At 42.7% G+C, this 13,315-nt stretch overlaps 1 protein-coding gene across 1 annotated transcript in view; it reads left to right on the plus strand.

Annotated features, from left to right (window-relative positions):
• The window catches only part of LOC142588584 (uncharacterized), a 59,577-nt gene that overhangs the window by 25,220 nt on the left and 21,042 nt on the right, over positions 1-13,315 (plus strand). The window contains exons 2-4 of the mRNA XM_075700422.1: positions 450-547; positions 5,569-5,714; positions 9,427-9,453. Coding sequence (XP_075556537.1) covers positions 450-547; positions 5,569-5,714; positions 9,427-9,453 — 271 coding nt within the window. The remainder of the gene's footprint in view (positions 1-449; positions 548-5,568; positions 5,715-9,426; positions 9,454-13,315) is intronic.

Raw genomic sequence — 13,315 nt, forward strand, 5'->3', positions numbered from 1 at the left:
TGTGGCCCAACTGCTTCTGCAGAAAAGGGAGCATTGGAAAGTCTACACATAAGCGATGTTTTACCAGCCCCACCTTTTCTTTCTCAGTTAAAATAAAAGCGTTTGAAATGCGTGCGTAATACTTATGCAAAGTATACATTTTTTCTGGCACGCTTTGCTTGTCCCGTGGGATAACTTCAGCGTGAAATGGAATATATGTATGCAGGCCCGTTTTATCCAGATAATTCAAAAGTGACTATTACAGTTTTCCCTATTTTCCAGATGTTGCTCTTCATTCCCATGTGTAGAACGGCGCTCACCCCTGTTCAATGGCATGTACTACCCTTTCACATTTAAAGAAACAATTCATGATTTAACTGTTACATTCCTATGAACATGAGCGAAGATGAAATACGAGCTACCTTTTTAAGCAGGTGAAGTGTATCATAAATAATATTTCTATTTTCCAGTATTTTGCTTGTGCTTACTAATGGAGGCTTTCTCAGCCAGAGATGACGCAGAATATTCCAATGGTAATGAAGTCTTTACGTACCAGGACCCTAAAATGGTTAGCAATTGGTTTATTTTATTATTGCATGCAAAACTAGTCGCAATTGTGTAGTATAAGTTGTCATTTTCATTGCAACTGATGAAAATAAAAACCGTGCTGCAATCAGAAAACAAAATAAACACGACATTTGGGAATACAATTTTATGTCACGCTAAGTCAGAATTCCGTCCACACCTTGAGACAACGGCTTGCTGAATATAGCAATCAATAAAAACCTGCCATATGGTAGAGAAATTTGTTGAACCTCACACGTCATTTACTCTTATGGCATTACATTTGCACTCTCAAAGACACCCACAAAACTGACACGATGAGCGCACGGAAAGAAAAAATGAAGCTTCTAGAAATCTTAAAGTGCTGTCTGTCTTAAGGGGATGCCTCACATCGCTTGGGTAGAAGGTTAAATTTTTAAATTAATCTAGAACAGAATGAGAAGTATGCAATCTCTTGCAGCACATATTGCATCAAATTTGTCTTGTAGGAGTGTTTCGAACCGAATTGTTTTTGTAGCACTAGGAGGCTTTGGCTCATACAATGGCAATGTGAGATTTTGAAGTAGAGGGCTTATAAGCAGTATTTACGCTGATACGGAAGTCAGGTTCACGAAAACGAACATGCCGAAGCGTGACACATTTGAGCTGGACAAACTTTTTTTATCCGCTGCAATGTCTTCGCTCCTCCTTCTTCTACGTACTCCGAAGAATAAACTGTCAAGCTTAGTTTCTAATGGATTGTTGCCCACCCTACTCTATACGTCATATTTAAAAATATATGCGTTTCTTCTATATAATTGGTTGAATGGTTAGGTTAGCATTAGATAATTACCATTTATTTAGATTGAGGTAAGCTTGGCGTGACTGCACTGTGTCGTCTTCCAGGCTGAATAGTCATCGCTCTTCTGTTCTGGCAGGCTGCAATCGCGCATAAGTAGTGCCGTTCATTCAACGCTTCACACAGCAGTAGGCAATCTGACCATCGGCTATGTCGCAACTACCGCCTGTCCGGGTTGGTATCACAGTCGGGACTCTGGCGTTCTATTTCACACAGACAAAACAGTGTTTCTTAATCCATTGGTGCACTGCTGTCAGATGCTGCCGTCCTACTGCACGCATTGCGCACTACTCAGATGTGATGTGGGTAGTTCTCTGCTTTCGTAATGACGTTCGCGTATAACCCCTTGCATTTTAGAGCGAATCACTCTTAGATTCTTCCAGCAATTTGGATATACCCCAACCACTTTCCAACAGCGACAACGCACAATAACGTTAAATTTTTTCTACATAAAACTACCCGTGTGTATCGGCCTATACGTTTCTGATTATTTTCTCCCCTTTTAACAAGATAGGCAAAACTGACATGCCTATATTTGAATCTCACGGTAAAACGCATGCTCGCACAACTCCTTACAATCATGCTTTTAGTTTTATGTATAGTTCTTGAAAATCATGCCTCAAGACATTCATTTTTGTATTGACGTATACTGTGGCTAAATCATACCACATATTGCGCACGCTTTCAACACTCCTAACTCCTATGATTACATAGTCATCCTCGGTCGACTCAGACCTTCAACTCAAAGTTGTGCGCTACGTGTCTTGTTACTTGACTCATGTGATTTATAAATAAAATTGGCAACAGTAACGGGAGTTGTATCTTGGAAATAGCCTTAAAAAAGGTGCTTTTAACTACTGCCCAAACAAAATGATGCATTTGTAGTAATTCATCATCTTCAGCCTGTTTTATGTCCACTGCAGGATGAAAGCCTCTCCCTGTCACCTTCAATTACCCCTCTCCTGCGCCAACCGGTTCCAAGTAGCAGCACCGAATTTCCAAGTTCCGTCCCCCGCCCCCTATTCTTCTGCCATCCCCGACTGCGCTTCTCTTCTCTTGGCCCCCGTTCTCTAACTCTAATGGTGAATCTGTTATGCAAGCAATGCATAACGGTTCCTGCCCAGCTCCGTGTTTTTCTCTTAGTGGTAATTAGAAAATCGTCTATACTTGTTTGCTATCTGATACAAACCGCTCTTTTTCTGTCTATTAATGTTAGGCCTAGCGTTCTTCGTTTCACCGCTCTTTGCGCGGCGCTCAATTTGTTCTCAAGCTTCCTTATCAGTCTTCAAGTTTCTGCCCCATATGTCAGCACCGATAAAATGCACTGCTTGCACGCCTTCATTTTCGATGATAATGGTAAGATTCCAGTCAGGAGCTGATAATGTCTGATGCGTGCGCTTCAACTCATTTTGATTCTTCTGTGAATTCTATTTTCATGATCAGGATTCCCTGTGAGTAATTGGACCTAGGTAAATGTACTCCTTTATTGACTCTAAATGCTTACTGGCAATTTCGAACTCTTTTACCTGGTCCAGCTATTGATCATTATCTGTGCCTTCCGGATATTAATCTTCAACACCACTCTTACACACTCCCTGTTGAGGTGTTCGATCATTTGTTGAAGCTCCTCTCCAGTGTTGCTGAACAGGACCATGTCATCTGCCAATCGCAGGCTGCTGTGATATCGCCCGTTGATCCTTACTCCTAAGCACTCCCGGTTTTCTAGCTTGAAAACTTCTTGTAACTACGCAGTGGATAGCATTGGCGATATCTTGCCTCCTTATCTGACCCCTTGCATTAGAGGTATATTCCTACTAGTGGATAATTAAAGTAGCTGTGGAATTTCTGTAGATATTGCAAGATATTTACCCAAGCTTCCTGTACTCCATGACTACGTAATGCCATTATGAGTGCTGATATCTTCACCGAACCAAATGCCTTTTCGTAACCTATGAAAGCCATATAGAGAGGCTGATAGTACTCTGCGGATTTCTCGATTTCCTCATTGATGACATGGATGTGATTCATTGTAGAATATCTCTTTCTAAACACAGCCTGTTCCCTTGGTTGACTGAAGTGCAGTGTTACGTTTATTCTTTTGGAAATTATGCTGGTGAATATTTTATATAATACTGGAAGTTAGCTAATAGGCCTATAATTTTTAATTCATTAACGACTCCGTTTTTTGTGGATTGGTATATTGTTGGCATTCTTCCAGTTTTCTGGGACCTTTGAAATTGATAGGAAGTTCGTGCGAAGGGCCGCCTGTTTTTAAAGCATTATGTCTGCTCTATTGTTCAATAAATCGCCTGTTATTCTGTCTTCTCCTACCGCTTTTCCCAATTTGATATCTTGGAAAGCCACTCTATCTTCATCGCTAGTTATAGGAGTCCCTTGAGCCTGTTCATTACTACTTCGAATGGAGGTATCGTCGCTGCTGATCGCGATAGGTAGCGCAGTATAGGCTTATCCTAGTGTTTTAACATCATGGTTGCGGAATATCACGTAGGTGTGCGGCCATGAATACGACCACGAACATGACGTGATTACGTATAACGAAAAAGAATCCAGAGTGCGTTTCCTGTCTGCTGCGAATGAAGCTCCTTCAGGAGATGCTGCAAACTGTGAAACAATACAAAAAATACCTACCCATGAATACGACACGTCTCTACCATTCTATAAATAATGATATCTGCCCATTAAGGATAGCATGTGTACTCTTTAAATTCGCACATTTCTTAAACCAAGTAAGCGTCGCTTACACGGACAGACAGCAATTATTTTATACAATTTTTTTTGCAGATCTTCCCGAATACTGGTTGCAGCAGAAGTTCGCTTACCCTCTATTTTCCTGTCATGTTTCCTGACAAAAGCGTTATCCACAGAGTCGTTATTGAGATTTTATTAACTAGACCCGCAATGTAAATAGTGCCACCTCTCTAGCTTCATGCAGCTGATTTAGTCTTTTCTATACCTGAGGTAATCTTATGTCCCAATTTTTTCTCTTCGTAGTCATAACTGATCTCCAAAGATTCCTATTTTTAAGCGGTGACATCGCTTCTTGCCGTTGCATTTTCTTACGCTGCTGACGCAGATTTGACACGTTGCCTCAAGTTTGGCACACATGAGGTAATCCCTACACCACAGATGACTCAAGACCACACTACAAGCCAATGACTATTTTCTCCGAGAGTCACGACCGTACACGGTTCTTGGTGTTGGAGTTATTTATAGAGTCCAGTCAAACATTTTTCTTTGTGCTGTATTGTATTGGTCTATTTTTTTTCTTTTGCGCATCAAACATATTCTATGGCACATTTACATCTGGCGCATAACTCTGAAGCAATGATCACCTTTGGTCAAGGCATATTTGCAGTCCGAGAGCTGCAGCAGCTGTTGAGCATGGTGCCCGGTGTCTAATTGCCTGTGCGCCAGTTGCGCGCCAGTTGCGTCGTAGCTGGCCTTCTTGAACGTAAAAGGGGTCGAAGCTTTGGACGTTTTTGCAAAAGATTTGCTATTGGTTTGGTGAGGACTAAGGAATCCCAAATTATGGTGTTGTAACGTGACTTTCCCTAAGTGAACCCGTATTTCAGAAGCTATACACACTGACAATTTCCAAACTATTATCAACATTATGACTTAACGCTCCTTACAAACCATGAAATTAATTTTTCTTCAATTTTTAGTATTAACATATTGGATATATTCTGACACACTTCGGGTACTATATACAATACCAGGTCTAGGAAAAGACCGTAGCAAACTTGAAAGCGCAAAACTAGGTTTTGAAGTTGAGCTGAAAAACCTAAAATGACAACGTGGTGCCTTGCTTACAACTTCCTATATAATTATTTGCGTTATTAAGCAACAGTCAACAGCTATGAAATAAGAGGTCATTATGTTTTTTTCTACTTTTGGCCATTGAGTCCTAGGGCAATGTTCCGCCACATCTCCAGGCATTTTGTCATGACGCAGTTTTATGTAGTTTTCATGTAACGTTTAGAATGCAGTTTACTAAGTGTTCTGAATATTTGCGAGTGCTTCGCACTCCGTACTTTTAAACTCACGGAGATGCATGTAGAGAGACATAAACACATTGGTTGTCACAGACTTTATTTTGCATGCAAGGGAATGCAAAGTATTTTGTCGTATGTACATATTGAAGGATCTGTATCTTGTAATTTCAGATGCTCCAGAACAGCGGTAGGCTGCTACTTTTCAGGACGTCAAAAAGCTGGACCTCGAATTTAGTTTTGTGCTTTCGGTCAAGCTTTATTGATAAAAACAGCACGACCTATTGGCGCACTGCGGAATTTTATGCCCCAACCAAAGTGTAAGCAAAACACGTTCAGAGAAATTACTTTGCCATGGCCCCAGTTGCTTCATTAATAATATTTCGCAATCACAGTATCCTGAGCAGCGCGGCTCTAATGTGCAATATCACTGACAGTCTCCTACTTCCAAGGTGTTGCGGAGGCAGGCAATGAGCGGTGGGGCTTAAAATGAATCTCATTAAGGTGGAACGCTGGGTGAGTTGCAATTCATGCAATTGTTTTAGTGAACGCAGAAAACGACCGGTAATGGAAAACAAAGTACACAGAATGAGGCGTCTAATGTGTCTTTCCTTGATGTGTTGATGTCGTTTTCCACTTTCCAGCCAAAAAAATACTGAAATGACTTCTGAGCCACTGGTAACGACTCAAGCGGGAAGGAATTAGGCAGCAAAAATCACTCTGAAAACGAATTAGGGGGATGGTATACGACAGAATAACAGCTCTTCCCTCTGAAATATTGCGTTTAGCTCAACCTCTTTTTAAAAGTTCGACAGAACCGGTTTCACGATGGCGGTCAAAGGGTAATGTGTTCAGCATAACACTATATATAGTCATAGAATAGTACAGAATATTATAGAAGCAATATAGTCACAGAACGTATTGCCACCTTCGAAAAGGATTACGCATGTGGCGTCTAAAGCAGCGGGAGTCCTCTTTTGCTGGTCCCTAAGAGCTCTCGGCACCATCTAATGCCCCGGCACGGACTCTGTGTATGGCCTTGGGAATGCATCGCACGCTTGTGCATCCGAACCCTACGAAATGCGTCATGTGGCCACCGGGCTCCTCTATCGCGCGCCTTTTTGGTCACCCTGCACCACTGAGCAGACCTGCCGAGGAGTACATTCGTGGTCTCTGAGACTAGAAGCATGATGCGCCGCTGCTTTCGAGCGCTAAGAATTGTTCCTTCGTTTGCCACACACCCAGCAGCTCATACTCGATGACCAAGTGTTTCATTGCAGAGCCGCATATGCGGAGTGCGTTTACGGCACAGCTCACTACAGCGTTCGAGTGAAAGATGTGCAACCAGCTAAGCTATCTAATTGCTCTCCCTGATGCAACCCTGCGACGTGCGTTGTATTCCGCTTTAAGGAATTTTTTCGCGCTTTAGCATTCGTAATGTACATCATGCACTTTTCGGTATCTATCTATCTATCTATCTATCTATCTATCTATCTATCTATCTATCTATCTATCTATCTATCTATCTATCTATCTATCTATCTATCTATCTATCTATCTATCTATCTATCTATCTATCTATCTATCTATCTATCTATCTATCTATCTATCTATCTATCTATCTATCTATCTATCTATCTATCTATCTATCTATCTACGTTTCAGTGCACTGCTGACCCAACAACGATCTTCTCAGAAAGGCTTATTTTACAAGTGCTTTGAAGAATGTTGATCACAGAAATTGGGACTCCCTACAAGAAGGTATAGAAAATTTACTTTATCTCTTGCGGAACGAAGAAAAATACTTCCGAAAATCTAGTTCAACACGAACCTTGCAAATAGGCCTTCTAAGCCGCGTGGACCTCACAAGCCATCTTGACCAATTTCTGTCTGAGGAGAGCTTAAGGTAATATTAGAGTGCATCTTATTAACATATATGTTGAACCATGTAATTGGTAATTATGATTAAACGCGTATATTTCAACAAGTGCTTGTTCTTCAATTGGACAGTTGTACTATACACGTAACATGAGAACGCCTATCTTGTTAGAAATATTTGTTAATTAGCGGAAGCTTAATTTACAGATTGTTAGCCTCTAACACCAGTAAAATTAATCTAAATTGTAAGGCAAACCACATTCCTCATATCGCCACACAAATACGGTTTTCATGTACGAGCGCTGCCGTGAAGCATTTTCACCGAGTAGATCTATAACCTAGTTATAGATCTACTTGGTAACTAAAAGCGGCTAAATCGCTGCTCTCCCCATTATTTAGAAAGTGGAATTACAAAGCGAAGCAAATTCCGCAGTTACTTTGTCACGTCCGGCATTTGCTTCGCCATACAGCTGCACCCTCTCCACGGCTATTTGCGGGAATTGTTTCACTGGTTTCCCGGCACCCTAAAATGAGACCCTGTATCAGCCTCTTTGCGATCTGCTTTCAGATCCTTCCGAAGATGTTATGGCCTGATAAACTCTAAACATTACCGCTTACCTGTAGCTGTTTCATGCTCAAATTTGAAATTTACCTGAAGTACAGACCACACTGTATCATAAGAAGCCAACAAACACTGACACCAAGGACAACATAGAGGAAATTACTTGTGCTTAATAAATGAAATAAAGAAACGATGAAGTAATGGAAATTAAAGTGGATGAAAAAACAACTTGCCGCAGGTGGGAACCGAAACCACAACCTTTGCATGCGAAGGTTGTGGGTTCCATTTAATTCCGTTCCTTGTGGGTTCCACTTTATTTTCCATTACTTCATCGTTTCTTTATTTCATTTATTAAGCACAAGTAATTTCCCCTATGTTGTCCTTGGTGTCAGTGTTTGTTGGCTTCTTATGATATGACTGATAAAAATCGGGCCCCTCGGTTAACCCCCTTTCTTCTCGTTCAGACCACACTGTAGTGCGATAGCGTGCTGGACTTACTCTGTTTATAAGCACGCCGAGCAAACAAAGTTCTGAAAAGAACAACAAGGATGCCTGGTTCTATAGCCCTGTGGCAGCTTCACCTCTTTCCTTGCACTGCCGCCTTAACAAGCGTCACGCGCATCCGCAACATAGACGCCATGTTTCTGCAAAACCTTACTTGAATGGGCTGCCTGCTCAGTTCCCTGCTCGTGGTGCTCTGTACAACGGTTGGTCATCAGTTAGCTCTGTTGGACGACGGAAGAGAACCGCCGAGCAAGTTCTTCAATGTCACAGACCGCATCACCTGCGTTACTTTTCTCACTGACAGAGGCGTGGAAGTGTACAACCTCAGTGTCTCAGCGAGATTCTAAATCAAAATTTTGCTTCCTAGAATTGATACATGTACACCTTGTCTCTCATTAGCGAAAAATTGTGTTCAATTTAATCCAAAGGCCAGCGCATGAAAGCTTTGTAACATTTTATGTGATTTCAAATATGAAAGTCAGAGCTGGCCTCAATCTAACGATTCCTTTAATTATAGTTTTTGCAAAGCAAAGTGCATTGATTCGTTGTGAAGCGAGTATTAAAAAGTATCAGGCTATTGTTTAGGCGTATAGTGATTTAGCTTAACAATATTTATGGCGGAATGCGTTTTCTCCTTTTTATTTGCATTTCGATGAGGCCCGATGGCACATTTGAAAATAAATGTATGTAAAATATAAAGGATATAAATTTTGCCTTCTTGGCATTTATTGTAACCGCCTAAAGCAGTTTACCAGCAGCTTCTTTCATTTCAACTCACTTCATTTCATTTCTTCTCATTACTGGAATGATGTATTTGTATGTCAAAAAAGCACGTATGCTGTAGGCCTCCAGGTTCTCTTTAATATTATTCTTCAAAGCCCGACTCACACAGAATCAAATAGACACGCTCTATACGCACCTGTGCCGATCATTAGGTCACTATTTTGGTCACACTGCTCTGTGAGGTGGAATAATTAGGCCAAATAGTATTACCTCACAAAAGATGGCGTGAAAGCGTGCTGTCTAGGTGGTGCGAGTCAGACCTCTTCAGGAGTTGTTTTTCACCGGTATTTTTGTGTTTCTTACAGGAATAAAAAGTGGGTGATGAAATTTATGTAAGTACCTCCAAATTTATGACCTCCTATATATTCTTATTCGCCACCCTGTATTATGTCTGGGCACACTATCCTCTCTCTCATGCGCACCAGAAAAAGATGCCAATCCTATCATGTTCATGACAGATCATCATTATCATCATCAACATTTATTGTCCCTTAAGAACCCCTTTCAGGGTATTACACAAAGGGAGGGGGGAAGCAACAAAAAACACTATGGTCTTTATTATACATTGGTTAACTCATTTGTACAGCGGTAAACACAACTTATTATACATGCTAGTAGACGATGAACAAGAAAAATTAAAAACAAAAAAAGTAACGTACGAACCGGCAGTAGAAATGGCAACACAACTGCCAATATAACGGAGAAGTAAAAAGAAGTTAGAGTAAAAGCATTGTAGTGGTACATTAAGGGTTTAAAATACATGACAAGAGGTGTCTAAGCTTATCTGGATCACTTTCATTTACTATCCTGTTGAGTAGTGCGTTCCACAATTCAATAGAACTAGGTTAGAAAGAGTTGTTGAAGGCATTAGCGCAACCATGAAGACATTGTAGACACAGGTTGGTAAAGAGACGCTTAGAAGAGCGGTTGGGCGGAAGTAAAAGGTGTTCCTGGGATGTGGGAAATTATAATAGAGTTTATGATAAAGGGAACGTTGTGAAATCTTCCCAGCAAGTGTTAGGCTAGCGATGCTGAGGGATGATTTAATGCTGCCTGTACTTGTATGCCAGCCACAGTTTGAAGCGATAAAACATGCTCCGCGATTCTGCACAGTTTCGAGCGACTTGATAACACAAGACTGGGAGAGTTCCAAATTGCTGAGGTATGCTCAAGTTTAGTCCAAAGGAACGTGTCATAGGCGAGCTTGCGTACGGGAATGAGACAGAAAAATCGACCTTTTGAGTAGGCCAAAACATTTAGAACCGTCATTTATAAGTTGCGTTATGTGTGCAGACCACGTAAGCTGAATAGTGATAGTAACGCCTAGAAAACGGTAAGAGTGGAATTGAGTCAGGGCTCTGTAATTAAGAGAGCACTGGTGGTTAATGATGTCCCGCTTGCAAGTTACACACATTTACTTGCTCTTGGAAACGTGGAGGGACATGAGCCAAATAGAGCCCCAATTTTCTATTTTGCTTAGGGCTTCCCGGAGTATTGGTTATTATGGGAGGATATGCGCTGATACAGGATGCAGTCATCAGCGAAAACCGGATTGATGAAAGAATGCTGTTAGGGAGGTCATTTCTAGAAAGTATAAACAAAAGAGGCCCGAGGACAGAGCCGTGTGGTACACCTGACAAGACTGGACTACTTGACGACTTGAGGTTATCCATGACAGTGGGCTGTGAGCGGTTTCTTAGAAAACATTCAATGCAGGACAATACAAGTGGGTTGAGATTAAGACAAGCAAGTTTCGCGGTAAGACGTTAGATGGGCAACACGATCAAACGCTTTTGCAAAGTCAAGATAGATAACATTGCTTTGGAAACGGGAGTCAAGTTGGAGGTGAAGGTCCGCGGTGAATTCGAACAGCGGCGTTTCACATGAGTGACCTCGTCTAAATCGATGTTGTTTTGAAAGGAAAGAAAGGTGCTTGTCTAAATGAGGTGCTATGCTGGAGTACAATATGATAATGCTAATGGTTATCCTGGCAATATATGCTAATGGTTATCCCTCGGCGCAAAACCTCGCTTGTAAAGAAAGGGCTGAAGTTGTTCTAGAAGTTCAAGTACAGGCACCCAAGAAGGACATTGTGATTTTCATGGAAGAAATGTCTTGCCTGTTCTGCCACTCTGAGCCCAACATGACAGAATAAATGACGGTCCATTTCCTGATGCGTGGCGTGAAACAAGAAGTGTTGGCCCGACTGGTACAGAACTCCCAAAACCCGTTGCCGAACTCGCTTCGGAGGCCACAATGATCGAGGAAACAGTCAACATGCGGAACCGGCAATACAACCACGTTATACTAATTGAAACCTACACCGAAGGTCAAGCAGTATCCACCGACGACTTTCTCAGGCTATCAGAGCGGTCGTGCGGCACAAGATGCAGAAGTTTGCTTTCAGCGCGGCGTGAAGTTTCTTGTGTTGATGATATCATTCCAGAAGATGTTCAGCAATCATTACGAACTCCTGAACCAACACCATCTCTACTGAAAGCGATGTCCCACGCCGGCGTCGGCTACCGCACAATTTTCATTCCCCTTCAGCGCCCGCCGCTTGTACAGTAACGCTGCTATTTCTTAACAAGCGGCTACCGCCAGCCCTCCAGCCTTTACTACCACGCAATGCCCCAAGCAAGAGGGACGTTGACGTTCTTAAGATCAGCGGCCATTTTATGATCCCAGCGGAGAAGTGAGCTAGCCCCGTCTACTACGGGTGCTCATGTCACGAAAGGTGACTTCGAGGGCTCGTCCTCAATGCGCCGCTCCCCTAGCTTGGTGAACGACTTCGTGAGATCATCGACTATGTCACAGCTACTATGGGGACACCTCGAGGACCTTCCCGATGATCAGGCCGCTACACGACGCCGCAGGGCCAATCGTGCACTGGCCGAGCCAATGCCAGTTACCGCTTCTCTTATATGAAAAAGTGAAAACAGCGACCGATAAGGGTGCGGTCGCTCTTCATCGAAACACCAAAGAACCTCAGCCGACGATGACGACGCTACAAGAACCATTTGTACGACGTTGGAAGGACACACCGCCACGCAGGCATGGAATCCAGGCAGAGAAAACATCACCGAGACAGGACTTCATGACGGGACGCAACAACAGCGGCACTTTGCGACGCAGCGGTTACCTCACGCTGCAACCTACCTAAAATGTTGGAGAAAGAAGCACTAACTTCTGTAGTAACAGGTGTTGTAGGCGCAATAGCTGGCTTTTGCGTCATCAGTGCGAACTTTACGGCGAACTTAAATGACGTAAAGATTACATGAGACAGCCCTAAAATCCGGACAGCCGGACGACACTTGATAATACCACCGGAAATGGCACGGCAAGAATTGCGGTTCATGACTGGAGCTACCCTTCGACCGACGTTATGCTCGAGCAAAGCTCTCGAGACGTGATTCTCGGCATGAACATCCTGAACCAGCACGGCGCTGGTGCAGCCCTCAACCTTAGGGTCAATCGATAACGCTGTCCTGGCACGAAACGATATCGCCGATGAGCTTTCCGAATCACCACGCCCTGAGTGTACTTGGAGATGAAGTAAGCATTTCCGCTTGGCTCCAGCATGTTCACTTCCATCAACACCAAAACATCAGCGGGACGTAGAAGGTGTAATTCACGGTACCCTACATCTACGCCTAGGCCGCCATGTTTGCGTGGCAAGAGGGATTGCTCAACTGCGTGGAGAAAAAGCAAAACGGATGATGACAAAGTTGAGCCAGGACCACAAACACATCATTAAGAGAACTAGGATCGTATACATCGATGAAATTGTGGAAGACAGCAACACCCTTGTCCTTTCGGATACTACCGCATTAACCTCAACGGCACTAGCTCCCGAACCATCGAGCGACATAAAGCCAAGTCTTCTCTTGCATAAACAAGAAAAGCTTTGAAATCTTCTGCATCGGTGGAAAGAGTCATGCTCGGCGCTATCAAAAATTTCCCAAATTCCACTTCCTATATATCGCCTAACTGAATATTGAACTTGACTGCTCTGCCAGGGCCCCTACCATGTTTTGGCACGAGAACGAAAAGCTCTGACACAACCATTCCACAAAATGGGCGTTTGGGCGTCTCCTGTTGGTTTGGGGAAGAAGTGTGAACGTCTGCATTTTTACGCTTATAATTGAAAGTCGAAAATGTCATAAACAACCAGGATCCTCTGAACCGACGACG

Source organism: Dermacentor variabilis, chromosome 7 (assembly GCF_050947875.1).
Source record: "Dermacentor variabilis isolate Ectoservices chromosome 7, ASM5094787v1, whole genome shotgun sequence".
In the NCBI taxonomy this organism is placed as follows: Eukaryota; Metazoa; Arthropoda; class Arachnida; order Ixodida; family Ixodidae; genus Dermacentor; species Dermacentor variabilis.